At 38.6% G+C, this 26966-nt stretch overlaps 1 protein-coding gene and 1 long non-coding RNA gene across 5 annotated transcripts in view; one reads left to right on the top strand and one right to left on the bottom strand.

Moving 5' to 3' along the window:
* COL11A1 (collagen type XI alpha 1 chain) overlaps nucleotides 1-26966 on the top strand; it is a 131741-nt gene that overhangs the window by 97203 nt on the left and 7572 nt on the right. For all 4 annotated transcript variants that reach the window (XM_063407633.1, XM_063407634.1, XM_063407632.1 and 1 more), the window contains 22 exons: nucleotides 509-616; nucleotides 1048-1155; nucleotides 2203-2256; nucleotides 5664-5717; nucleotides 6431-6538; nucleotides 7093-7146; nucleotides 8061-8114; nucleotides 8212-8265; nucleotides 14631-14684; nucleotides 15143-15250; nucleotides 15430-15483; nucleotides 15776-15829; nucleotides 16343-16396; nucleotides 21420-21473; nucleotides 21848-21955; nucleotides 22037-22090; nucleotides 23105-23158; nucleotides 24001-24108; nucleotides 24725-24778; nucleotides 24868-24903; nucleotides 25012-25065; nucleotides 25869-26118. In XM_063407633.1, the coding sequence (XP_063263703.1) occupies nucleotides 509-616; nucleotides 1048-1155; nucleotides 2203-2256; nucleotides 5664-5717; nucleotides 6431-6538; nucleotides 7093-7146; nucleotides 8061-8114; nucleotides 8212-8265; nucleotides 14631-14684; nucleotides 15143-15250; nucleotides 15430-15483; nucleotides 15776-15829; nucleotides 16343-16396; nucleotides 21420-21473; nucleotides 21848-21955; nucleotides 22037-22090; nucleotides 23105-23158; nucleotides 24001-24108; nucleotides 24725-24778; nucleotides 24868-24903; nucleotides 25012-25065; nucleotides 25869-26118 (1690 nt within the window). The remainder of the gene's footprint in view (nucleotides 1-508; nucleotides 617-1047; nucleotides 1156-2202; nucleotides 2257-5663; nucleotides 5718-6430; nucleotides 6539-7092; nucleotides 7147-8060; nucleotides 8115-8211; nucleotides 8266-14630; nucleotides 14685-15142; nucleotides 15251-15429; nucleotides 15484-15775; nucleotides 15830-16342; nucleotides 16397-21419; nucleotides 21474-21847; nucleotides 21956-22036; nucleotides 22091-23104; nucleotides 23159-24000; nucleotides 24109-24724; nucleotides 24779-24867; nucleotides 24904-25011; nucleotides 25066-25868; nucleotides 26119-26966) is intronic.
* The window catches only part of LOC134555724 (uncharacterized), a 128299-nt gene continuing 124810 nt past the window's right edge, over nucleotides 23478-26966 (bottom strand). Inside the window, exons 4-5 of the long non-coding RNA XR_010081479.1 lie at nucleotides 25046-25110; nucleotides 23478-24178 (exon numbers count right to left, since the gene is read on the bottom strand). This is a non-coding gene — a long non-coding RNA (uncharacterized LOC134555724). The remainder of the gene's footprint in view (nucleotides 24179-25045; nucleotides 25111-26966) is intronic.

Below are 26966 nucleotides of genomic sequence, written 5' to 3'. Positions count from 1 at the left end.
TTCTGTGCTTATCTAAAGATGCCTGTACATAAAAAAACCTCCTCTTTAGAACACACTGCATTAGTTACTATACTTGAATGGATTTTTACAGAGGTGAATTGAAATGCAGAAATGTGCTCATCACAGCAATTAACAGCACAAAACTTTACTAAAATATTTGGTTGTGTTGTGGCTTAGTTCTGTATTTTGATATGGTGAATATTCTTTCATCAAAATAGTATGTTAATATATTTTGAAAACATAGAGGGAAATAAGTTCTTGAAAACAGTCTGGTTTTAAGGACACTCTCATTATGCTGAACAAATACAAGAAGTGGTATTTACAAAAAATAGAATTAGTGTTGTATGAACTGTATTGAGTATGAACTTCAAGTCGGTTCTTTCAGCGTGTTTTCTCCACTTGCACACGTGATGGATGGGTAACCTCCGACCAGCGAACTGTCCTGCCTCATGGAAACCAGCGGCACTAGCAGGGCTCTCTCTCACTCCCCTCTCTGTCTCTTCCCCAGGGCTCTCCGGGAGAGCGCGGAGCCGCGGGCACTGCCGGCCCCATCGGGCTGCCGGGCCGGCCCGGCCCGCAGGGGCCGCCGGGCCCCGCCGGGGAGAAGGGCGCTCCCGTGAGTAACCACAGGGCCCCGGCCCAGCTCGCTCTGCACCCCAGAATGCTCCAGCTCCCCCCTGCTCTTTGCCTGTTCAATACGTATTCTCAGAACACTCAACCTGCTCATCTTAGAGTTACAAATACATAGTAGAACATTTCTTATCGTCTTTCATTAAAACTTTGTACCCAGCTACTCTGCATTAGAGTACAAGCGTATTTTGGGATCAGTTTCCATTATTACTGCATATAATTCTCTTATATATTCTCTTCCCTTGATAGTTTTCTTTCTGTCGTGTTGTTTTCTGTTTTGCTGGGTTTTTTTGTTTTGTTTTGTTTTGTTTGTTTGTTTGTTTTTAATTTTGTGTTGGTACTGTGACTCCCTGTACTGAAGGAATTTTCACTACTCTCCTGTGATAATGTGGATTGCTTAATTTTCTTCAAAACCAGGGTGAAAAAGGTCCCCAAGGTCCAGCTGGGCGTGATGGAATACAGGGTCCTGTAGGACTTCCTGGTCCTGCTGGTCCTAGTGGTTCTCCTGGAGAAGATGGTGACAAGGTGAATCATCATAATTGGTATTAGTGCATCTGGCAGAAGATCTGTCAGTACCGTTCTCTGTAGCTCTCCTCACAATAAATAGGGTGATGAAGCAACAAATCTTATCCCTGCCTTGCCCAAATTCCCTCTGCCTACTGCAAAATATACCTAAAAACCTCTTCTATAACCAAATGTCTGCGGGACAGATGCCATGGGACATTGGGATTTGTGTTAAAGAACTAGTACAATAACATTTATCCTGGCAAAGAAACAAGCATGAAAGTGTGGCAAAATAAGGCAAGAGATGCAAAAATTGACTTTTGCCTATTTTAGAAACTTGGTCTACTGAATGAGTAAGATGAAATGTCTTCAGTAATATACAGGGATTCAGAACCACCAGAGGTTGTGCTGATAGGTTGAGGATGTCAAAATAATTATGTTCACAGCAGAGATATTCTGTTGACCTCTGGCAGAGGGATCCTTTCAGGATCATCTGGTGTGGCTGCTTGACCCAGCACTTCTCTGTTAGTACAGGGGAAAGGAAGATTTTAACATTCATTTTTGTGATGCATGAGTGTTATTTATTCCACAGACAGTATTTTCTGTGATTTAATTTCATTGTCTTTTATTATTGTTTAATGAAAACATTACTTTCTAACATGGTTTCTTGGTGATTTGAATAATTTTGAAGTTTTGAAGTACTGCAGTGAGAATCAGTTGTTCAGTCAGAAACAGTTATGTGAGTCTGTAAATCAGGGTACTTCCATTATAAGTTCATACTGAAGGTGAAATGAGCAACACAATTTCCTTTATTTAGAGCTCAGTTGCATTATACTTCAAAGCCAGGTCTTGTTGCCCTTTTCAATTCAGCAATCAATATCTGGATTATTATGACATATTATTGATCACTGCAGAATTGCTCCCTTTAGGCTTTCACTCTTGAAGCAGCAGCATAAAACATAAAATAATCATATCAAAGGGAACATTTAGAGATACCATGATACTGACTTCAGCTAAGTGTGAAGAAGACCATTTTAAACAAGTCTAACTTTTAACTTTCAATTACAGGGTGAAATTGGTGAACCAGGTCAGAAAGGAAGTAAAGGTGACAAAGGAGACAACGTGAGTAGCAAAAGCCTCTGTGCATTACATCTGTTCTTTATAAATAAAAGGTATTCATGCATGAAGTATGCAGGTAGCCTTGCTACATAAATGAGCAGAAACAAAGTCACAGTCCTAAAATGCTCAAAACAATTTTAATGCAACACTAGAGGTTTGTGCTTACAGATCCAGGCATTTATTTAGTATTGCTCGTATTCCTAGAGCTTACAGATCATTACAAAATATAAACTACATTCTTAAACACTCTTCCTATACCATTGAAATTCCTCCATTCCATGGAATTTGGACTGGAGAGACCAAGAATTCCCATGTTTTCTTACCGTGAACATACCCAGCTTTGGCTTCTTAGCCATGAGGATGAAAATTATCCAGACTGAGTAGAGGAATCTACTCATGTAGTTTAAAAAAATCTAAAGGATATCTAATTCTTGGGGAAAACAATTAACTGATGGCAGATGAAATGGCTTATACAAATTTTCATATATTATCATTAGGCCTATTTGTAAACCTAGGACTAATCAGATTTCTACTGTTTTGATTTGAATTTTTTCTGTCTTCAAAAATTAATTCTAAAGTTCAAGCCCTTCCTTTTTTTTAAGGCCAGACATGAAATTAAGCTTATTTCACTGTGAAATTTGAAGCTAGAAAGAATAAAACTAGCATTTATTTATTTCCATTTGATTGTAATTTCTTTCCTAAAAATGCAAAATGGTATGTTTTCACTTCTGTTCAATTTCAAGATAAACTGGTACTTTACTTGAATACTTTTCCTAAAGAAAAAATTGAGAAGTAATGGCAGAAAGATCCCTTTTATTGTTGTATTTCAACACTATTCACAGTTAGCAAAGCTCCTAAATCAACACAGGGATATTCACTGCTATTTTGAAAACAGTGTGATTTTTGACATTAACAAGTTGCAGAACAGTATATTACTTTTAAAAATTACACCAAATTTATGGCTTGCATATTATCAGATGATATTTATGGGAGGATATGTACTCAAGCAAATCACTCATAGAATTACAGAATCACAGAATGGCTTGGGCTGGAAATGAACTTCAGGATCAGCTAGTTCCAACCTCTGATCCAGTTCCACTTGAGGCTTTGCATGTGATCACAGGCACATCCTGTTTTCCCCTGTGCCATCCTCTTCATTGGAGATGCTTTGCATCAGAGAAATTCAGGAGAAAACACAAGCTGCACTCTCCTGTTTCAGATAATTTTAGCACAGCTAGTTATGCTGAGCATTAGACTGTGACCACAGTTCCCATAGTGGGTACTGATGCATTTGGGCCTGCTCCAGCAGACCTGCTTTACAAATGAAGTGTCTGCAGCATCATCATTTGAGAATGTGCCCTGGACTCCAGTCTCAAGGTTTAATGCATTTGAGAATATTGCACATTTTCCCTGAAATGCAGGATTCAGTGCTGAGGCCTTAGCTGAAGTGAACGTAACTCCAGTTGAAGTCACATGTCTTGAATCCATTTGCCTACAACTGCAGTCAGTCTTTCAACCCTGACAGTTTCAGAATGTGCTTATTTTAAATCTGCTTTCCTTTCAATGTGCTGACAGATGCCTGTTGGGGCAGGGAGAAAGCACTTGTTGGTCACCTCTGAAAGGTTCTGAAGAGGAAGTACCCAGTTCTGAAATCACAGGACATAAAGAACAGATATTTACAATCTCAAACCACTCACAAAGTGGCATTTAGAACCTGATCACAGCAAGGATCCTCATCAAAGAACTGATTCATCTTTCCTGCTTAAGAAGAGCCAGAAAAATCTTCAATTCCCCATTGAAACTAAAGATTTATTTTTGTGGGTTTGAAAATACTGTGCCTTACTATGTTGGCGTATTCTAGCTAAGACAGCACAATTTTGTTGTTGATGTGCTGTCCTCTCTTGAACTTCAAACCCTCTGCAGTTACCACAGCTGCCTTAATTAACTGAAGATTCTCTCATGATTCGGATCAGTCTTTCTCCATTTGCCCTCCAGAGCAATGGAAAAAAAGAATCTGGACATGTGTCCAAATAACTCCTCATTAATCAATTGTAGAGTACGTTCCAACAGTGCTTTATATCAAAATGGGTTTTTAAATGAGTTTAAAAAATGTGTAGGCCTCATTCCAGAGCCTATAAAATGAAGCAGCACATTGAAGCATCTCACAGAGTGTAGAAAAATCCATGCATGCCAAATCTCTTTCTCATGGTAACACTTCCCAGTCAGCTGTAGCATTCCTCGGAGTCCTTTCATGTAGATATGTCACCACAGAGGCTAGAAAGCTTTATGTATTGCCATCAGGTATGGGACAAAAATAAAGCTGTAAAGGAGAAGAAATACAGAGCTTGATGCTTCATACTCCCTAGAAAGTAAAATGCTTCAAAATATGTGAAACCCAGAGAAAGAAATAGACTATAAGACTTCAGAAGTCCCTTTATTTAATTCCCTTATAAAGGGCATAATAATCTGATTTTAGCCCTAGTAAAGTCTATAAATCCCAGCATTATTCTGCTCTAAACCAGAATTTAAAGCCTAGAAGTTGCAGGCAACTTGGCATCTGAAATAGGCTAGAATTAGCCAAGGCCAGGTGTTGAGTTTTGTGCCTTCTTAGTGTCACTCTTTATCAGTCTACTTCCTCTAGTGTTGCAAAAAGGTTATTCAAAATACCACATCATTTAAAGCTCATCATAAAGTAGTGTCTTGCATTCCTGTACTCTGGTAGCTTCATTATATCACATCTGCATGACTGACTTCTAATTATGTGCAATATAACTTAGTTATTATTCTGCAGGAAGAAAGAAAAAAAAGGTGTTCCTCTCAGAGACTGGGGGGTTTTTGTCATTCTGTTGAAAAGAGACTTAGTATCAAAGAGAATGTGATTCCCAGTGCTCAGCACGAACTTGCACTTTTTTCATGTCTCCTGGAGGTCAAAATAAGCTTGTGCTATTGTAAAAATACTTCACAGTTTCATAAAAACTGCTCCAAATAATAGGCATTTGACTTAAAGATAGATTTTTATATGATGTTTTAAAGGTTGAGGGATATTTTGCATAAATCTCATTTGAAAAATTAGAAAGTTTTGATATTTTTTACTGTGAAAAAAATTTCATTTTGATTTATGTTCACATGGAAAGCTATTCTGAAGCTATTCTACATATCCATTAAAAATAAGCTTCTAACAAATTCCAGTATTGTCTATTATAGATGTGAAAATCTGAGTTTTTGAGAAATAGTTTGTAGTGAATGAAAAGGACTAGAGAATGATGCTACATCCTCTATGGAGCAACATGGAAATGCTGACTAGATTGTCATCTTGCAAGCTGGGTTTTCTCTGCTGTCTGTATTTGCTTTTAATCTCGTTGCAGATGTGACAGTCACTAACTTGTCCTTTGGATGTGTGTTTGTTGCAGGGTCCTCCGGGTCCACCGGGTCTGCAGGGTCCTGTGGGAGCCCCGGGTATAGCTGTAAGTAAAAGCCAGCCCCAGCCTTGCATAACTCAGCTGATACTGACTTCTTTCAACTTCTGCTCCTTACTCAGGAATATATTTCAAAACACCACTAACAGTTCTGTCCCTGCACACTTACATGCAGTTCTTAATTGTAAACAAGCCTGCATGGGTGTTACTGTATGGCAGATTTACAGCAGGGCAATTATTTGACAAAATTATTAAAAAATTAAATGTTGGAAATAGTGAATGGAGGCCATCCTTTCAGTGAACTTGTTTGGTGGGGTGTTTTGCAGCTCAGTACAGATGCTGTTAAATAAATCTTTAAAATCCACCTGATACAAAGTGGACTGGTATTACTATTTAGAAGGCTTGTTTTTATTTAGAAGGCTCTGAATTCTTTTACCCTGAATATTGGCAGAACTCTTTACTACTGATATTTACATAAGTATTTAACAGCTAGAATATTTATGCAGATGTGATAGAGAGGGAGAATTCAGGGAAAATTTTTGTGAGACATGCAGCCCTAATTGACCTATATTAAACCAGGGCATGTGCTGGTATTCTGTTTGTGTAACAGATTTCATTCAGCCAAGATGGTGAACAGGCATTTGTAGAGACACTCAGTGTGATGCTGAGCCCTTTTGTAGTTGGTTTCCAGCCATTTCCATGGCACTTTTCCTGTTGTTATCAGAGCTGTGATGGTTTTGCTCTTCATTGTTTCCAAACAGGGAGGTGATGGAGAGCCAGGCCCAAGAGGTCAACAAGGGATGTTTGGGCAAAAAGGTGATGAAGGTCCTCGAGGCTTCCCTGGGCCCCCAGGCCCTATTGGCTTGCAGGTAAATTCCTTTAGTATTTCATCTTACATCTGTAAAAATACTGATTTCCGTGTCAGAAACTGAATGACTACTGTCTTTTATTAAATAAATGATAGCATCAGTTAATTAGAACTGAAAGAACTCATTCTGATGGGGTTCATGCATAAACAACAGATTTAATGCAGCAGGATTTTTATATATATATATATATATATATATCAGAGCATAAATTATCCAGACTCCCACCTGAGCTCTGGATAATCCTGCATTGATTTTAAAAACACCCAGTATAGAATTTCTGTGTGTGTTTTTTGGGGAGCATTTTCCCCCCAAATTTATTGTGTCACCTAGTTTAAGCATCCTAGGACTGCCTATATGTTTACTATAATACAAAAAACTCTCTGCCCTTTCTTTCCATTTTAAAGTAAATAGGTCTTTTTCTTCTTGTTCCACCATTCTGCCCCCTCCCAAGTTCACAAGTTTGATATGTATATCTGATTTACATTGTTTCATATTGATTTATAACTAATCATTCCAGGGACCCTACTTATAGTATTCTTCTCTATGTTTTTTAGGGTCTGCCTGGCCCACCAGGTGAAAAAGGTGAAAATGGTGATGTGGGCCCAATGGTAAGGCTTATTCCCCACTTGTCACTCTGAAGGACATAAATATTCTCCATAGATTATTGTCTTTTCTCTATAGGTCACCATTTGATAAGATACTCCTGAACTTGGTGACTGAGTATGAAACATTTTGTGTTATATAAACTCTCTCTGGGATTTACTTTGCTTTCCCACATCTATACCCTCATCATTAATGTCAAGATTTATGTAACATGAGAAAATACTGAAAAATAGATAGCAAAGCAGATGCTCTGTGTGCCTGAGACAGGATAGTGACAATCAGGTTCAGGAAAGAAAGAGGAAAAGTAGATACCCCTGCAGCAGAGAGTCTGGAGCTGCCTTCCTGAGGTTCAGACCATTGTTATTATCATACAGCATCGGGTACTTGCAGGCCAGACGATGGTAAACACAGTTTGGCTCTGTTTCCTTTCCCTGGGTGATGCATTTTCCAGCTGTTTCTCCTGCTGACAGAATGCCTTGTGGGCTGTTCCTGACTGCAGGCTCTCTACTCTCTGCACTGGCCTCCAGCCCCTTGTGCCAAGTGTGGATGCCTCACTCCTGCCCATCTGCAGGCACCGTGTGCAGTCCTGCCCCGGGGCTGTCACGGACACTCGAGCTGGTCCAGGCTCTCTGGCAGTGGGATGGGCACGCAGGGAACCTGTAGGGAAAGAACCAATCCTCAGGCTCCTACACATCGGGTCATGTCCAGCTCAGGTGTGACACAGCCTGGCTCTCCTGTCACCCTGTGAACTCATCCAGCGGGCAGCGAGCTGGCCCTGCTCTTCCTGCTGCATGGTGAAGATTAAAAGCCCTCTACAGACTGAGTGTATTATTTTTCATTATTCAGAAATTCTTCATGCTTGTCACTATATTATATCTGTTCTATGATTCTGTCATATCACACTGTCTCTTTGATACAGGGTCCACCTGGCCCACCAGGTCCAAGAGGTCCCCAGGGTCCTAATGGAGCTGATGTAAGAATCAACTTATTTTTTTGTCTTGCTAATTGAGTAATAGGCACTCTATTTTGGATAATTTTTGGGATAACGAATATTTTTTTTATCACCGTAGGGTCCTCAAGGCCCCCCAGGCTCAATCGGCTCTGTTGGAGGTGTTGGTGAAAAGGTGAGTGTGAACAGAAATCCCCTAGAAAGAGAAAACATTGGAATAGGAATGCTACATGACATTCATTCATTAAAATTATTTTCATTGCTATTTCAAGTCGTCTGTTCAGAAAACTGTCTGCCAGGATATGGAGTGAGTTTGTTTGGGATTTGTTATTTTCATATTTTACCCAAGAAACACGTCAGATTGTATCTTCCTTGTTCTTAAAGAAAAGATGAGGTATGCAGGGATATAAGGGCTTTTTTTCTGTGATTTATTTGAAGCAACAGAGTAAACTATTATATAGTGCAAGCAAAAAGTTCAAAAGAGAGTCTTAAAATACTTGCTTATGTTTATTTTATCAAGCTACATAACCTTGAACACATCACCTATGTATGCCCTAAAAGCTTTTTGCTGTAAAGTTACAGATTTAACATTATTTTTTTTCCTGAACTTTGGAGTGGGAAAGAAGATTCTGAGTGGAGCATAAGGTGGGGGAAACAAAACAGAAATATATCCCAGGTCACTATATAAATTGCTAATTGAGAAACCATGTAGATTGCTCTGGAGTATTTAATGATCTGCTACAGAGTATCATATATTCAAAGAAACACCAATGTCAGTGAATCCTAGAAAAGGCATCTCCAGGAATGTCAATATTGGTAGTTTTCCAGAAAGCTTTCCATATTGCTAGCTTTTCAGAACATGACACAAGATTTCCCTTTTTCTAACTAAAATAGTCTTTTAAAAGAATCTTCAGGTGTTTCATTTTTTTTCCTACATGCTCATCAACTAAATCCCTTGCCAGTGCTCTGGGATGTCACAAAGAGCATACTAGAATAATATAACATAATATGTTGTTTGATGGAGAAATATCCTACTTTATCTCCCTTATTGTCCTTTGAGACCAGAGGATACTGAGCCCAAACAGATGTCACTGTGTCGAGCTGGCAGTGCTTCACTGCAGTGCCTCTTTCTCAGGATGGGGCTCTGAGCATCAGCTCACCTCTTGGGAGCAGCAGCATTCTGGGATTTCCACTCTTTTTCCCCCAAAATTGCACAAGATACACAAAACACAATGCCCTCCTGCTTGACTGCATTATTAACAAGGATATTCCTTCTAATGTCCCACGTTCATGACATTGTTCATCCAGTCTACTTTAAAAAAGATCTTGGCCTCATGAGGGGCTGCAGGATTTGTTTTTTTTCTCTCTGGGAAGAGTACCAAAAATGTGACACAATCTAAGAGTTGAGAGAAATAAAAGTTACTGGGAAAAGGGAGTCTGTATGTCAATGGAATATAGAAAATAATGGGCATGGTTGGAAGAAAAATTTTTCCTGTGACCACTACTCAGAAAAATGTTAATCATGACAACATCCAGGGTAGCATCCAATTATAGTCAGTGCTTTAAAAAATCCTACCTTGTATAATATAGTGGCCCATTGAACCTGATAGGAATTTTGCCATTGGTTTCAGTCACCTCCTTAGTTTTCAGTGTTTCATGATCAAATTATATTCCAGTCATTTTCTAAACACATTGTCTTATATTGAACTGCTTCCTCCTTTGTTTCTCCCTGCAACTCATCTGTGTGATTTAGAATCACTGTGATGATTAGGCCATGAAATTTAATTCAAGAACATGAAGTTCAGACTGTTTATCACTCGGTTGTCATTTTTTATTTCCTCTAGATTAATATCCCATATTCTCTGCATTCACAAAGAGAAGCTTCCAAGTGTATTATTTTGGAAGTTTATATAACTTGTAATTACCTTCCTCCCTCCTCCTCAAGTCTTAGTACATGCTATGGTATTTTCCTTGTTAAGAAAGCTTCCTTCTTAATTTCAGTTCCATTTAAAGAGATTTCAAGCTGAGATATCATCAAGAGTTGTTTTGTCAAGGGGGAGTTGCTGCAGTGGGAGGACAGGTCATGCTTTTCAACAAAACATGCATTCTTTCTTTTCCTTTTCTTCCCACACATTTTTCCCCCAATGTTTTTCTTATTATGTCAGCATGCTTTGGCCTCTGCACCCTTTCAGGAAGGACACACCATACTACGGATAATTCAATGCAGTGAGTGTAGAATGTGGAAAAACAATTTGGCATCATCCCTGTCACTGCTGAGGAGAGAAGTAGGTTTGCTCACCTGCATACTTTAAAGGTTTGACCAGGAGATATTTTTTAATTAATACAGGGGTTTCAAAGCCCCCTTATCTTCTGGCAGAGATAAACAGTTTTTGTCACACTTAGTGCCATGCATTTTTAAGTAGCTTGTTGTTTCTCCTGCTCTGCACACAAGGGCCTGAATGTTCAAAGGCATCAGCGCTGCAAATTCCTGTAGCCCTGCATTATTAATGCCGTAACCTCCACTGAGGGCCTGGCACTTACCCTCAGCAGAGCCACTTAAATCCAGCTGACACACCGAGAGCAGTCCCCTTCTTCTGCTTTTAATTAAGAAAAGTGGAAAACCAAAATGTACCTACACATGCTTATCTCTGATATCAAAGGTCTAACATGCAGATATTCTCAACTCCCAGGAAGTTGCTCATGACTTCTCTAACCTGTGCCTTAGAATGTACAGAAGAATTTACAACAGAGGGAAACAGACCAAGTAATGTTAACCCCACACTTCCACAAAACCTAATTAAATCAATTTGCCTCTCTAATTTAGATTAATTTGTGATAATGGAACTGAGCACTGTGCTGTTCTTCTGCCCCTTCTCCCTTCCACATCAGAGTTAGAGAACAATGCAAACCCAGCATCTGCAGAACCTAAGCATTTGCTCTGTAGCCTCGCAGAGTTCAGACCTGGTTTACTGCATGAAAAAGTCTGCTGTTAGAAAACCACTATAGTCATCTGGGTTTAAATTTCTTCCTATTATATTGTTCTGAAAAGCTTTCCAAAGTAGTACACTAATAAGGAGTCCAACACAGTAAACAAGTGAGGTCAATGGTTCTCATGCTTAATTATTGATTTACACTGCAGATGGACGTGAGAGGACAAAATCAATTGAGTATCCTGGCTCTAAGTTTAGAAATATGTTTGATAAGTGTTCACCGACAATTTTATGTGTGCACATAATTTTTACACACATCTAAGTGCAGGCACTGCTTAGGTACCTAATCAAGGCACATCTATTGCAGTTCAGGCTACCTGAATATCCATCCTAACAAATTACTGTTAATAACTTTACATGACCTACTGACTGATTTTTTCTCATCCTTCTCCATCTCTCCAACATGCTTGTAAACAAGAGCCCTCCCAGAAAACACAGCCTTTAGAATTTCTCTCAATTAAATTTAGTTCTCCACAGAGACAGTATATGTAACACATATGCAGACCTATGCAAAAGAGATTATCTTCTAGAGTTACAATTTCTCTCTATTTTCTTTTTTTTTTTTTTTGGGGGGGGGATGGGGGGAGGGGGGTTGGTTTTGGTTTTTTGGTTGTTTCTTTTTATTTGTAAGAATGGCAAAAAGGAGCAAAGGTAGCTTTTCACAACCCAGTCAGTTGCAAAGTTGCCTCTGGTTATAAAATTAACCACATCCCAGAATTTAACCAAAAGGTGGCAGCCTTCCATCCACTATCTCTGTGCTTTGTAGGACAATTCTCTAGAACTGATCATAAGGAAAACAACACTTTTTAAACCTTAAAACTTTTTAATAATGTTTTTTAAATTTTAACTTTTAAACTACTTTGCCTAGCTTGGTAGAAACCATTCTGCTTGCTTAATCCAAGGACGTTTTCAGAATTGAGGTGTCTGCAAAATGACATGACCCTTTGTAGTTTAGGATGTCTGTCTTTCCTTTTTGAAGTTCTGTCAGAAGAAGGCTTTGCCTAAGAAAGACCACAGTAACTTTTAAAAGATCAGAGCTGCTAACAAGAGAGAGAAAAATCTCCAGTGATGGAATAAATCCATTATTAGATCATAAAATCTATTTCCCAACAGAACATGAAATATTTCCCATGGAGAAGATGCATCAGATTCTGAATTAATGCCATTGTTACTAAAAATGAAAAGAAGAAGGAGGCCAACAATAGCTATAGATTACACATGTTTTAGTAGCTATAAATATGTATCTGTAAATATATATCAGCTACAATCTTCTCCATCAAAACACTGTTTAACTCCCTTACCAGTTACCTAAACTAAGCACAGCATTTCATAATACCTAATACTTGGAATATAAAAATCACTGTCAGATAAAACAAGAATTGCATACATGGAAGAGGCACATTTTTTAGTGGAGCAACGATACAGAAATATTAATGTGAGATGAAATTTTAACTGGTCTCATCGTTCACAAATGCCCTTTAAGGGAACACCTTGACATTTTCTAGCCCTTCCAATTTCTCAGTTTTCCACACTGCTGCTTTCTGGGGAGCTGCTGTGCACAGAGCCAACGTCAGTGTGCGTGCTGGAGCAGGCACCCCCAGTGCTCCCCTGGTGCTCCCAAGGGTAGGTCAGAGGAGCCCAGAGTTGCAGGAGAGAATGAAGATGTGTTTGTCAACAGGAAGGGTAAGAATCGTGTTATAAATCAAATGTGGATCCTCATGAATTACAATATCATTATGCAGAAAGGCAGAAAAAGAACTCTCTCCTGAGACGCTGCCAAGGGGATTACACTGCTCTAGTGCCTGTCAGCAAAGACTGGGCACAATCAGTGCTCTTAAGTCACTGCTATTTTGTCCTGCCACGGGCTCACCTTTGGAAAGGCTCTGTATAGTGGACTCTGGATATAGTATGGCTACTGACTTGAATAACACATTTTTGCTGATTGCAGACTTCGTTCTCTGTTGCTACAAAAATTTCATTTGATTGATAGTAGGCATGGACAAAACCCCAGTGCTAATGACACTGCAGGAAATGCTGTGCAGAGAATAAAGAAATGAAGATTATGAATTTTCCTAGAAAACATACTTAATGCTTATTGGCTTGAAGCATCCACTACAGATTTTGTTTTGTTTTAAAATGAATGCTACATCAGAGAAGTAAATTAATATTAAACACTAAAAGGGATCATTAATTTTTGAGGTTCCTACAAATTTAAGTATATCTAATAAAACATATCAGAATTCCTAAAGGTACATTCACCCTTTAATAGTGCCCTTTTTAAAGGACATTTTAATATTGCTCCTAAAATGTTGGTTATTTGTTAATTATCCCATTCTGGAATTCAGTTGAGGGGGTACTGAAATATTTTCCTTTAATCTAATGAAATATTTGTACTGGGCCAAATTCTGGTCCCAGTGAGGTTATCGTGCTGCTATGAGCTTCTCTGAAAAACTGTTCAGTACCTACACCATACGTTTTGTTTTAAAATTGTATTTTATGATCTATAGTTTTAAACTGACCACGTGGAAATGACAGATATGCATGAATTAATGAATTGTTGTAAAATGAAGAGGGGCATGCAGGTCACACAGGTTAGGAAGGATACACAAATTTATACCAAGTCTGTAAATTCAGTAAAGGATTGGGTAAAATGCATTTTCAGCACTGAGCTACTCTTGTTCATCGATATAATTACTGGCAACATTCATTTGGTTTGGAAAAAGAATATACTTGGAGGCAAAATTCCTCCCATCAGCAGTTGCATTGAAAATTCCTTTGGGATAGGAGTATGTATTTCTTATCGAAGAACTCCATAACAATCACAAAGCATATTCTATTATCCTTCCATGATTTGTCTCTGTGATGCTAATAACTAAATATTCTGCTAACAGAAGAGTTTTCTGTAAAGTTTATGCATCAGATCACTGAGCTAGAAAATAATTGGTCATAACTAAACTTTAAAATGAAGAATTGAAAAGACAGTCCTTGAGATAATACAGTGTATTAGCTCAGGAGACTGAATTATCTTAAATGTTCACTTAATAGTGCACAATCTTTGACTTGCAAGATTTTCTTTTCGTACAGTATCCTGAAAGCCCTCTGCTTTACAAAATAAATTCCATCACTGGTAAATACACAGCACACTCCTCTGTAGCCTGTGGAGAAAGTTTTTTTAACTGATGCTGTTATTTCATCCTTCGGTTTTTCTTTATGTAATTTTTTCTTCTTCTAACAGTAGCTATAGCAATAATCACAAACAGGAAATTTGCAGTATATGGGATAATAAAGGGGAACATCTTCCAAAGCCCAAAGGGAAGTTTAGTCTCCCTGGCTCAAGAAAATATTAGCTTGATGTATTATCTCTCAAATTTCAGACTCCAGTTCTGCAAAACCATATATATAACTCAACCCCCTCTAGGTAGACCAAATAAAAAACAGTTCTTATAAGCTGTTTACATAAATAAGGATGGGAAGAATATATAATACCAAAAGTAAAGTCATAGAAATAGTTTCCATAATGACTCATAACTTTATTCTTATGCATCTATAGGGTGAGCCTGGAGAAGCTGGTAACCCTGGGCCTCCTGGAGAATCTGGAACAGCTGTGAGTGCTCTGTTGTTGTGTTATCATTAACATTTATTGTGGTGAACTGAGGTATTGGCAGTGCTTGCCTTGGTAAGCATTTCCTCAGATCTCTTGGGCTCTTGTGTATGTTTTCTTCGAATTTTCAGTGAAGAATTTATACCTTTAAAATGACACATCATTCCATATAATCATAGCCATATCTTGTACAATCAGAGGAGGGAAACTTCCCAAAAGTATACCTGATTTTCCTTCCATAAGTATTAACTTTGGCTTGCATGGTTTTTAACAGTTCTCTGATGCAAACTGGGTACAGAATTTGGCACTTGACCTGAGAGGTTCTCATTTCCCACTCACATGACAGTATTTATTGAGGAGTGACACGGCCCCTGTCCGAAAAACGAGTTTGCCATTGTGATCCTGTTTTTTTGCTGATTCCATTTCCAGATGGCATTTGTGTGTTCATGTGTTTTGCACAGGGTCCAAAAGGTGAAAGGGGAGAAAAAGGTGAAGCTGGTCCACCTGGAGCAGCCGGACCACCAGGTGCTAAAGGACCTCCAGGTGATGATGGGCCTAAGGGTAACCCAGTAAGTGAGCTTCATCATTCTAACCCAAACCACTGTGAAGCATTGCTGAAGTTGTGTGAATACAGAACCATAGCATTTCCTTCAACTGCACTACATTCATTATATGCTTCACAAAAGATTTGTGATGAGTGCTACCTTGGCAATGGATGACGCATTTCTTGCTTTTTTTCCTGATCTAGGGCCCAGTTGGTTTTCCTGGAGATCCTGGTCCCCCTGGGGAACCTGGTCCAGCTGTAAGTATACCTTAAAAACAGTTTTAGGTCCTAGTCCTAGTTTGCACCTAATTCTAGTTGACCATGTCTCTTTCTTGTCTGGGGATGAGCTCTTGCCTGTAAGGTCTGTTGCTTTTCTGTTCACGCATTTCTCAAGGCTTAAAAATGTTCAGAAATATTTTTAAAGTTTTGAAAAATAATGTCCTTGGGAAAATGGTCTGTAGAAAAATAGTGCTCTTATATTTATATATGAAAGTTAGTGACTTAAATTTGCTGAATTTTTAATTTTGTTTGTTTTCCTTGAATTCTGTAGGGTCAGGATGGTGTTGGTGGAGAGAAGGGTGAAGATGGTGATCCTGGTCAACCTGTAAGATATTTCTCTGATTTTATTTCACTTGCATGATCAGCTGATGATAGGAAAGTATCTTTTGCCAAATCAGTGGTTTCTATGCAGTCACACTCTTAAAAATGTTTTCAGAGTGGATGCTTTTTCTATTATACTGAAAAATAACTATTTTTTTCCTTGCGGAGGTAGAACAGCCCATATTACAGTAACACAATTAAGCCAGAGCTCAGTTTCTTTTAGAAGTAGTGATGTGTTAAAGGATGTGTGCTGGAGCTGCTGAGGAGCACTAAAAATAAAGCAGCTCTGAGCATAAGAAAGAAATGCTGCAGCCAAAAAATCTTCATTAGCTGAACTAATGAAATTAAGCCAAGATCTTAAGCAGTATCTGAGCAATACCCATATTAAGCATCAAAGTTCTGTTTCTGTAGATTCTGTCCATTGAAAGGGGCTAACACATGGCAGATGTCTGTGGTATTTAATAACGATGAGGATTTTGTCCTTTTGTACTGCTGAGTTGTTAATTTTCTGTTGCAGGGTCCACCAGGTCCTTCAGGTGAAGCTGGCCCACCTGGTCCTCCTGGGAAAAGAGTAAGGAATATCTCATGTTCTCTCGTATTCCTCTGAGACACTGTGTCCTAGAGAATTTCAGCTACTTGGTCCATGCTGGGACACTCATATATGATATTCTTTTAAGTAGTGTACTGAGAGAAATGAATAAATAGAAACAGCAGAGGAAGCTCTTTAACATGGCTAACAGGGAATATAAGAACAAAAATACATAGGGAAGAATGTATTGCTTACCCACACAGGAACCTTTTCTTTTCACTCAGGAATTCAGTGTCTACTGAGTAAGTCTGCTAACAGGAGTGAGTTGGTATGACAGTAACAGCAGACATCATCTTTAGGCACATATCTGCTATCAGGGAGCAGGAAGAATCTGCTTTGGTGTCTTTAGTCTCAGAAATAAAATCATTTCAATGCAGCTACTGTGTAAAACTATGTCATCCCCTCTGCATACAGAATTACAGGCAGACATTTCTGTCACTTATGAGGTGATTCCATTATCTCTAAAGCCTTTGAAGATTCACAGGCTTTACAAATATAGCTAATCAAACCCAGTAAATAATGTTGCAGTCCCAGAACTGTACTAGATGCATCAACCTTTAGGTCTGCTTCAGAGAGCAATTAGATGCAGTTTCTACACTTTAAAAAACAGAAGAAGTGGCATTATGAAATGCAAGCTGAGAATTATTTAACAAAATATGTTAAATTGCTTGATTTAATGGGCTTGAGTGAACTGACATGTCTAATTAGGTGTACTCATTTTACACAGTAATCTATTTGATCCACCAACATGCGAAGTATTTATAATATTCTAAATGATTATGATAACATTAGCAACCTTATCACTAGAACTAAAACATGGCTCGATTGAATATTAGCAATTAGTATGTTTGCTTGACATCAAATTAAAATTTCCTGCTTTATTATACAGAAAGGCAATAGCTCACTCCTCACAGATGGGCTGTATTCTATCTGATTGTACCTAGACAAAAACCACCAATTTTGAAGCACGAAATCCACATTACCTGTGGTTTGACTCATTTCCAATTTGGGAAAAATTGCAATTTAGTCCCTTTCTGAATTTTGAAGAAAACGTTTTGTAGAATCAGATTCAACATTACTTGAGTACCAGAACGTTTCAAACTCATAGGGAATCTGTATTATGTTGATGTTACCGTAGAAAGAAACAGTGAAAGACTGAAAGGTTCATACCTAGCTGGAAAAAATGCTTCTCATTGGTTTTCATCATTTGTATGGTAGAATCAATTTCAAGAAAAAGCCCCAACAAGAGACTTTTAATTTGGATTGAGAAGGACACACAGTTTCAGTAGTAATATTGCTGTCTGTACGGTGCAGCTCTAGCTGTACTACTAGAAAGCAATATTCCACCCCATTTTTTGGTTTTTTGTCTCTGATATAATGAGCTCGCAGAGCTCAGAATTCATACTTTTAATTAAAGGCTCTTGAAGTCTTCAAGAGTAGGCTCCTTATTTATTTTTGTTATTCATTTTCATTCCCCTCTTCCATTCTATTATTTAACTGACCTGACCTCAGTTTTACTGCCCCCTGTTCTGAAATCATGATTATTACCAGGTGTCAGAATTTTGAGCAACTTCTGTTTAGTTACACAGTTACAAAGGTTCCCCAGCTCTCCCTGGGAAGCAAGTTCTAGTGTAGACCTGGACATAAATAGTTTTTCCATTGTATCTAAGAAATTTATAAGACAAAACCATAATCTGAAAAGGGTAGCTTTTGTAACATAGTAATTGATAAAGTATTTTAAAGTGGTTTTTTAAAAAAATATTCATTAAATAGTAATCATTGTTTTACACGTTCTGACTTTTTAAATGATCTGCACATGCACCAGATCAGAAAAATGCATGCTCAGAGGGCTTTATACACCAGTGTAATTTAGCTGGTAGTAACTGTGGCTGCTTATCTAGAAACAGAGATACAGACTGAACCCCTCTCCAGTCATGTTATTATTATTTTTCTGAAACTTCATCCCTTGCTCTAAGTTTTGGTACTTTTTTTTGGTTTGCCATCCAGTACTGGGTAACATGTCTAGTTTGAATTCACTGATTTCCATCTGACAAATGTTAAAAACAGCATGAAGAAAAGATACCATCAGAGAGTATGTGTGCTTCAGATCAATATGCAATCAGTACAGATCAGCACAGACAGCACTCCTTGCCTGTGCTCCTCCCTGCCCTTCAGTGTGCCAGGCAGTGGAGCTGTGGGAGCTGCTGCTGCTGGGCTGCTTTCCCCACGAGTCACAATCAGACCCACGTCATGTACACACAAACCTCCATATACACACCTAAAAGGATTAGAAATTTAAAGCTCAGGATTAAGATATATTTTTGTTCTCAACTGGAGGCCATACCAACTTCTTCCATTAAAAGAAGAGATGTCAATACTGAAGCAAAGCCAGCAATTTTGCAAACAGAAGTTTATTTGGTTTGTTGCCTTTAAATACAATGTTGAATAACTTAGGAAAAAATAAAGTGTTTCTATGTAAGAGACTCTTTTTCAAGTTTGGCTACAGCATGATACTGCCTCAGCAGGGTGTACTCACCACTTAAAAATTAAACTGATTTTCTCTGTTGATTGCAAATGCACAGAATACCTAACAATATGCCAGGTTCCTATCTCAACAGGCTGATGAAATGTGGTAATGATTTTCTGTGTTGGAAATAGTTTTAAGCTAGATGACACACAGCTATGAACAACAATTCAAATTATTCTAATGAAATACGGAAGAATATTCAATAGGTTCACGTAACAAAAATTGAGAACGAGCTTGTTTCTGCATGATTTCTTTTCTCTTCTTGGTTCATAAAATGTATCAGGCAGTATGTCCAAAATTACAGTGCCATGTTCATAAAAATCAGCATGGTAGCGGGGGTGATGAGGGGGAGAATGGTGCATTAATGTGAAATACTGTTCCTGAGCTCCTTTCTCAGCTGAGGTTTCCCAGGAAGGAAGGTAAGATGAATAACAACGAGCGGTTTGTCTCCGCGGCCGGAGCCGGGAGCGGCGCTGGCTGCTAATGAACACCCTGCTCAGCACTCCTCAGCCACTCTGTCGGTGTTGGAGCCATCACACTGGGTTAGCCCTGCTAATTAATTCATGCTGCAGCTGCAGTTCTAGATTATGCAGAGACCAGATTCCTAAAGTACAAACTTACACATTCAACCCTCTTCACTTTCTTAGACAGGGTGGATTATAACCCATATGGGAACTTGAGGGTAAGGAATTTTCAAGCAGTAAAGACAGTGGGCATGTAAATTAATTCATGGAAGATAAAAAGTCATATTTCTAAAGTGTTTCTGAATTTATATATGTACCTGTTGATCACTCCTGTTATTGCAAACTGTGATCCACCCAACAAATTACAACCTACACAAAGGAGAACATGCATCAGGCATTATTAATTATTATTGGAACAGCAGGGATTTAAAATATTCTTCCTGTTTTAAAGAGTCAGCATTTGGACCAGGGCTTTTAAGCTTCTCTGTATTTTGAAGAAATAAAACTAAATCCTTTACCCATTATAGCTCTTAAAAGTACCCAAGAAAAAAGCTGTTGATACCCCCAACACATGGTCAAAGTCCTCTGTGGGTAATTCAGTTCATTTGGCAATATCTTTGATATAAAGTCTGAGCTATCTCTGTTGGCCAAAAGGTTCATGCAGTGCTGCAGATGTTCGGTGTCACCCTGGAGAAAGCTTAATTTCAGAAGCAAATGAATGATCTTAATATACTCCTATGTAAATAGCTATAAAATGAATATAAATTTCCAGGAATTAAAACCAGTCGAATTGCTCAAGGTATGTGCCAGTAGCAGTGGATAGTGAAATATATCAGGCTATAAAAAGTTTGGGCTAAATTCAGCTCTGGTATAAAAAATGACTTTAGGTCAAACACTGATCCAAAGCCCTGAGCTCACAAAGCAAACAGGCAGATCCTGACTGGAAGTACAGTTCTTCTCTGTAAAATTAAAAAGGTGTTCTGGTGCTTTACCTTTAGGGAGCCTGGGTTGTTTTTCTATATGTTGTTAAGAAGCAAAAAGCTGTAAATAAATGGAAATGATTGAATTTTCTTCTTGCTGGTCTTCAGAACTTTTTTTTTAGTTTGTACATAGCAATCTGCTTGTTGCATTAATGACCAGATGAGTCTTATATAGATTCACAAAATCACAGCTGTTTGAGCATGGTCACTTTTATTTCATTTTCCTCCAAGCTGCTCATTGGTTGGCAAGAAAAAGCTACTTGTAATAAAGACATTTCCCAGGCTAAAAATTAACCTTGTAGGAGAACAGTTGGTCCATTATCTTGAGTGCATCTTTTCCAAACTAAGCATATAAGAGAACCATTTTCAGAAGAGTACATTAAATTCTAGACACTGCTCCTGTTCATAACTGAACCTATGAATATTAATTACCTGACCTAAAAATCAGCCCTTGATGTTTTGGAGGAGAAAAATGTCTTTTTATTTTTTCACTTTCATATTTAGTGGATAATAGGTCAATTTTTGGCTGTCCAAATGTAATCAGGCCCCTTACTGAGCCCATCCCTGACTTAGAGAATAAAGAAGTATTTGCCCTGCTGTGCACTGTAGAAAGAGAGGCCTTTTTTGAATTAGTAGATAAACCACAGTGAACAGATAGAAGTCAATGCAAAGCAAGTTTAAAATTAATTCTTATTGTACATATAAATGAAGATTGCTTTGTTCATTTATATCCTGATTTGATTTTGTGGGGGTTTTTTTGTTTCTTTGTTTGTTTGTTTCCTAAGCTAAATCTTTGGTTTCAACCTCACCATCTTTTAGATATTCTAAAAACCCAGAAAATTTTATAAGGGAATGAGAGCTGTTTGGTATTTTTTATCCTGTGAATAAAATGTCAAAAAAAAAGGAAGAAATTTAACGTTATTTTGTAAGCACTTACTACTTATTAATACAGTGGGAATAGCACTTTCAGATTTTTTTCTCTGGTTATATTTGAAAAAAGCCAAGATTACGAGCTCAGTGTCCTTATTTTACAGGGACCTCCTGGAGCAACGGGTGCTGAAGGCAGACAAGGAGAAAAAGGTGCAAAGGTAATACACTGAAGGTTTTTTGGAAGCATAGAAATATAAACTATTTATAAATTAAAAGTAAATTGCTTATGATGCACTGAGTCTGGAACTTTTCAAAGAAATAATAGGTGATCTGTAAAATCCAAATTCAGACCCAGAATTAATAGCAATGTGTAATTGGACTGGAGTGGACTCAGCAGTGCAGGCCCAACACCTGTAGCAAGCAAAGGGAGCCTGCTCTGCTGCCCCACATCTCTCCATGAAACCAGAGACTTTTCACTCAGGAAATCATCCTGTGCAGAACTCTGGCTTCTAAAAAGCACTTTGCCCCTTGTTCATCCCTCCAGTGCCAAACTCAGTCCGCCCCCTTCTCTGACCTGGTCTGTTCTTTCCAGGGTGAACCTGGTGCAGAAGGGGCTCCTGGAAAAACAGGCCCAGTCGGTCCTCAGGGACCTGCAGGAAAACCTGGCCCAGAGGGTCTCCGGGGCATTCCTGGCCCCGTGGTAAGTAACAGAGCACGCAGGATTTTAAATGTTGCATTTCCTGTATATACTCTGGTAAAGCCAGCTTCTTTTCTCTTCTAGGGGGAACAAGGTATGCCTGGAGCACCAGGTCAGAATGGCCCTCCTGGACCTCTGGTGAGCAGCTTTTTCCCACATGTCAGTCATAGAAGGCTCCAGAAACTTCACCCAAAGATCTCTCCTCTAACATTTGAGAGCTTAAATATTCTGTTAAAATCTGGAGCTCAGTAGTATATTAATGAACTATATGCTTACAAATGCAGACTTCCTGTCAGCTCAACAAGAACTTTTCAATGTATTGTTGCAACCAGCAAAGTAAAGTTGATAGGTAAAAGTTTCTGAGGTTAGGTTTCCCTCCTTCCCCTCCCATCCTCCACAGGAGATTGCTATCAGAAGAGTGTGAAGCCTGATTTGCAGTAGACACTGCACACAACACACTGCAGGTGAAAAGTCTGATTCTGCATTCCAAAAGCTTAAAAACTTCCCATTTCATTCATGAATTATGTATTTGCCTAGGCTGTTGCAGCTAGTGATATCCTGAAGTGGAAATGGAAAGTATAAGCACAGAATAATATTTTGTACATGAAATGTGGAATTTTTGAATATCTGCCAGGTGGAAGAGGTCTCTTACCACACCTATCCATAGCAGAAGTTGTCCACTGCCACCAGGAGAGCAGCGGTGAGGAGACACAGACTTAGTGTGGCAGCTCTTCTCCTCATGGACACACGTGCAGTGTGAGATTAACAGCCCCTGAAAAATTCATGTCTTTTGCACAGGCACTACATGGCCTGCATTTTTTACTTCATTCTTGTGCAAATTACACAAAACCAGCCATTATTATAAAATCTAAAGATTTCACAAATCAAGAATTTAGTTGACCCTGTGCTTCATAGGTTTCTATTCATACAACCCTTTATAGATTTCTAATTAAAAAGTAATTTAAAAACCACTGTAGCATCATTACAATTTTTTAAACATACATTTCAACTTCATCTTGGGCTCTAAATCACATCATCAATCACAACCATCAACCACTTTGATTTGAACTGCCTTTAAGAACATTTCAAGAAAACATGATCTGAGCAGGATGTTAAAACTTATTTTAACATTACCTCCCTTGATTTATATAGGGCCCACCTGGATTGCCTGGACTGAAGGGAGACCCAGGTTCCAAAGGAGAGAAGGTATGCTTTGCTAATTGGCTGTGTCTTTATAACTTCAGCCCATAAAATCTGTATAAAATTAGCAGAAAGAAACAGTAGGGTTTGTATCAGCAAGGCACAGCACCACACCTCGCAAACAGCATCCCACAGCCTTAATAGTCATCATTAAGCCATGTTCAATATCCTGGAAACACCTAGAAAGAAAAAGATCACTGCCTGTGTGGTGATTTATTTACCATGTGATCCTTGCAGTGAAAATCCCAAAGATATTGATGTAAAGAGAACTGTCAGATTTACAAGAACAAAGCAAGTAGAAATAATGAGTATTGGTGATTTTTATTTTAAAAGAACAAAATATTTAACAGCTATAGTACTTTCTTTTGAAATAATGGATTGAGACATCTAGGATAGGATTTTCCTATGGAATCCCAACAATATATTGATTGCTTGTGCATCAGAGAAAAACTGTAGAGGAAGAGACATGAATATGACTGTGCCCTGTGAACTGCAGGTTTTATTTGTCTGCTTGGATCAGCTGTTTATGCACCCATATCACACGTGGGACTTATGAGATGCTGGTAGCAGCTACGTGTGAAAACTGGGATGAAAATTGTACCCACGGTACTGTGATTTCTGTACCCGTTTCTTACTACCTTGCACTCAGATCTTTCACTGCATAAGCAGTCACAACTTGCAAATAATCTGAAAGTCCATCTAACTACAATAAACACACTTTTAGAATAATTTGTTTTCAGGTTGATTGTTGACAAGCAACAGTGGTAACGTGAAAGGTCTAATTTATGTGTTTGCAAAACGCATTTACTTTAATGTATGTTAACTATATATTTTTAAATCTTGTTTAGGGACACCCTGGTTTGATTGGCCTGATTGGACCTCCAGGAGAACAGGGGGAAAAGGGTGATAGGGGTCTTCCTGGCCCCCAGGGGTCTCCTGGAGCCAAGGGTGATGCAGTGAGTACAACATACTTGTGTTTCCATTCCAGGTCCATGCAAGCAAGGAGTATCTATTCCAGGCTTCCTTCTGAAACACATAAAGTTGTTATAAACATTTAACACCCAGAGTCTCCTGCAAGAGCTTAAAACTTTCTTAGGCATTGTACAAACACAGCAAAATTAAACATCTTAAAATTAAATTATAGAGTGTTTGAGAAAATGAAGGAAACACACACCCCAATATGCACACAGAACAAGTTAGCAACAAGATAAAAGTGGCAGCTGGAATCTCATCACATTTACTAATTGCATTCCCCAAAGCAGCTCCCCCTTTTCTAGCTATTAAGCCATGGTTTTAGGGCACTACGTAAAATGTGATTTTTCCAAGCCAATCTGAGGAGGAACACAACTGTGACAATCCACTGCAGCCAGTGTAAGAACAGCTACAAGCAACTCAGATTTTCAGATTGTATTTTAAACTTGCCAACTATTTTGGCCTCTAGCACACAGCCTAACTCAAAACTCCCCACAGGTAGGCACTTAATGGGACTCCCTTTTTCACAGATACTAATTTTTAACACAGTCCACTATCTAGAATACTTCAGTCTGTGCTTATTCTCTTACTCCTTTTTAGGGAATTTCTGGTCCTGCTGGTCCACTTGGTCCGCCTGGTCCTCCTGGATTACCTGTAAGTAATTTCATCCAGCCCTCCTGTCCTAACCAGCCCCAAGCTGTGTGCAATACTCTCCAACCAGAGTTGTATGTTCTTGCCCATAGGGTCCCCAGGGTCCCAAAGGCTCCAAAGGATCCAGTGTGAGTAACTCTCCTCTATATTCCTGGTCTTTTCCTTAGCTTTTGTGTGTGTTCTTTTTAAACCTTGTGTAGCCTGGTCAACACTTCACTTCTTTCATTGCTCTGTAGGGTCCTGCTGGTCAGAAGGGTGACAGTGGCTTACCTGGCCCACCTGGTCCTCCAGTAAGTAAGAATTCTTATCTTGCAGTACACACTGACATGATGAACCTGTTTTGACAAGGGTAGAAAACAACATTTGGGAACTAAAATATGAATGATTGCTTGAAAATTCATTTTTCAGGGAACACAGATACACCAGGCACAGAAATATATATCTGTACTGAAAAAGCCAGAAGAAAATTAAATAAATAAAAACCCAAAAAGAACACCCAAAAACCCCCTATAAACCTTCCCCAAACGAAGAAGCCCCTCATGCAATAATTTTTTGAATAGTTTTGTTGAAGCACAGAAAACCAAACTCTACTGGTTTCCCCTGATGATATTCTTCTGTTTCTCTATTTATTTTTTATATCACAACAAACTAAAATGAAGAGTCCAAATCTGAGTGAAATGTTTCAATTTCTTGAAATTAAATATTGTTTCCTAGACCCCAAGTGGAATTTTCAACTTTTATCATAGGAAACATCCAGAGTTTTCAATTTTCATAGAATATGTCTGTGCTTGAGAGAATTAATATAGATACAGAGGCAACTCTGAGTCAGTTCTGTGTGTCACTTTTGTGAGGGCAACACACTCTTCCCCAAAAAGCAGTGTAGAGAGAAGAGTTTAGAGCACAACAATGGTTTGGCCTTTTACAATATTTTTTTTCCAAGATAAAGCACATAGATATGAATCTAAAGGGAAAAAGGTGAAATAAAGAAATGCCTTGAAGAAAGCCTATTCAAAGCATTTCTGCCCCATTCTGTGGTCTTTCTCTGCTGAAAAACTAACAGAAGATATAATTAGATACGTTGTTTTCCATGTAGGGCCCTCCCGGTGAGGTGATCCAGCCACTGCCGATTCAGTCACCCAAGAAGACAAGAAGATCTCCTGACTATATGTTATCCGATGCTGGTGACAATATTCTGGATTATTCCGATGGCATGGAGGAGATCTTTGGCTCCCTGAACTCACTGAAGCAAGACATTGAGCACATGAAGTTTCCGATGGGCACTCAGAATAACCCAGCCCGGACCTGCAAGGACCTGCAGCTGTGCCACCCCGACTTCCCAGACGGTGAGCTCGGATTGCGCGCACGGCCCGGGGCCGCCCTGCCAGGGCACTTGGGCAGCACAGCCCACTGCTGGTACATGGCTCTAAGTGGCTCAGCAAATACAGCCTCACTGAGCCCATCCTCACAGGCATAAAGGTTTAAAAACGTAAGACGTGATCTCTCCGTAAGAGTCAAAGTTCTTCAAATACATAACCTGATCTAGTTTTTGAGTTAAAACCTTTTAAAGTGATTAATAAAATGCAGTTTTTATTTTGAAAGGTGGGCCTTGCATTTCCAGGACAATCAAAACAGGAGTGTGATGGAAGAGCTTAGTATGACAATATGAATAAGTATTGGTATTATATGACATTTATGTTCAACACTGAGTCTCAAAAACTCTACTAGTCTTTTAGCCCTGGAAGCAATATTTTTCTCTACTGCATCAGCACTGTTTTTTCTAGATCAGCCAGCAAATTTGCATGGAAGTTTCTTTGATACTGTTTAATGCTACCAAGTAGCAGTGTAATAAAATGCAAAGTATATGAAGAGACCTAGTGTTCCTAAGAACTATCTTGATTTTATTATTCTTTGTTGTTTTCTTTTTTTTTCTAAATAATTTTACCCCTCTGCAAATGTTTAAATGAAAGCCAGCCTTCAGTAAATTTTCATCCTTTCATAATTTTTTCAATTGCAATGCATATTTTTCCCAGTTCAAAGCAATATTTTTTCTGCTTTTAAATGGGAGGAAAAATAGATTTTGACAGTTTAATAATATTTTATTGCTTTCACTCTCGATAGATAAGAACAGATGGTTGCCTTGAGGAGTAGTTAAGCAGTGTATGTGCTATATGAAAAGGACATATTTTACAAT

This window comes from Prinia subflava, chromosome 10, assembly GCF_021018805.1.
Source record: "Prinia subflava isolate CZ2003 ecotype Zambia chromosome 10, Cam_Psub_1.2, whole genome shotgun sequence".
In the NCBI taxonomy this organism is placed as follows: Eukaryota; Metazoa; Chordata; class Aves; order Passeriformes; family Cisticolidae; genus Prinia; species Prinia subflava.
This window is presented reverse-complemented; position numbering and strand designations above follow the sequence as displayed.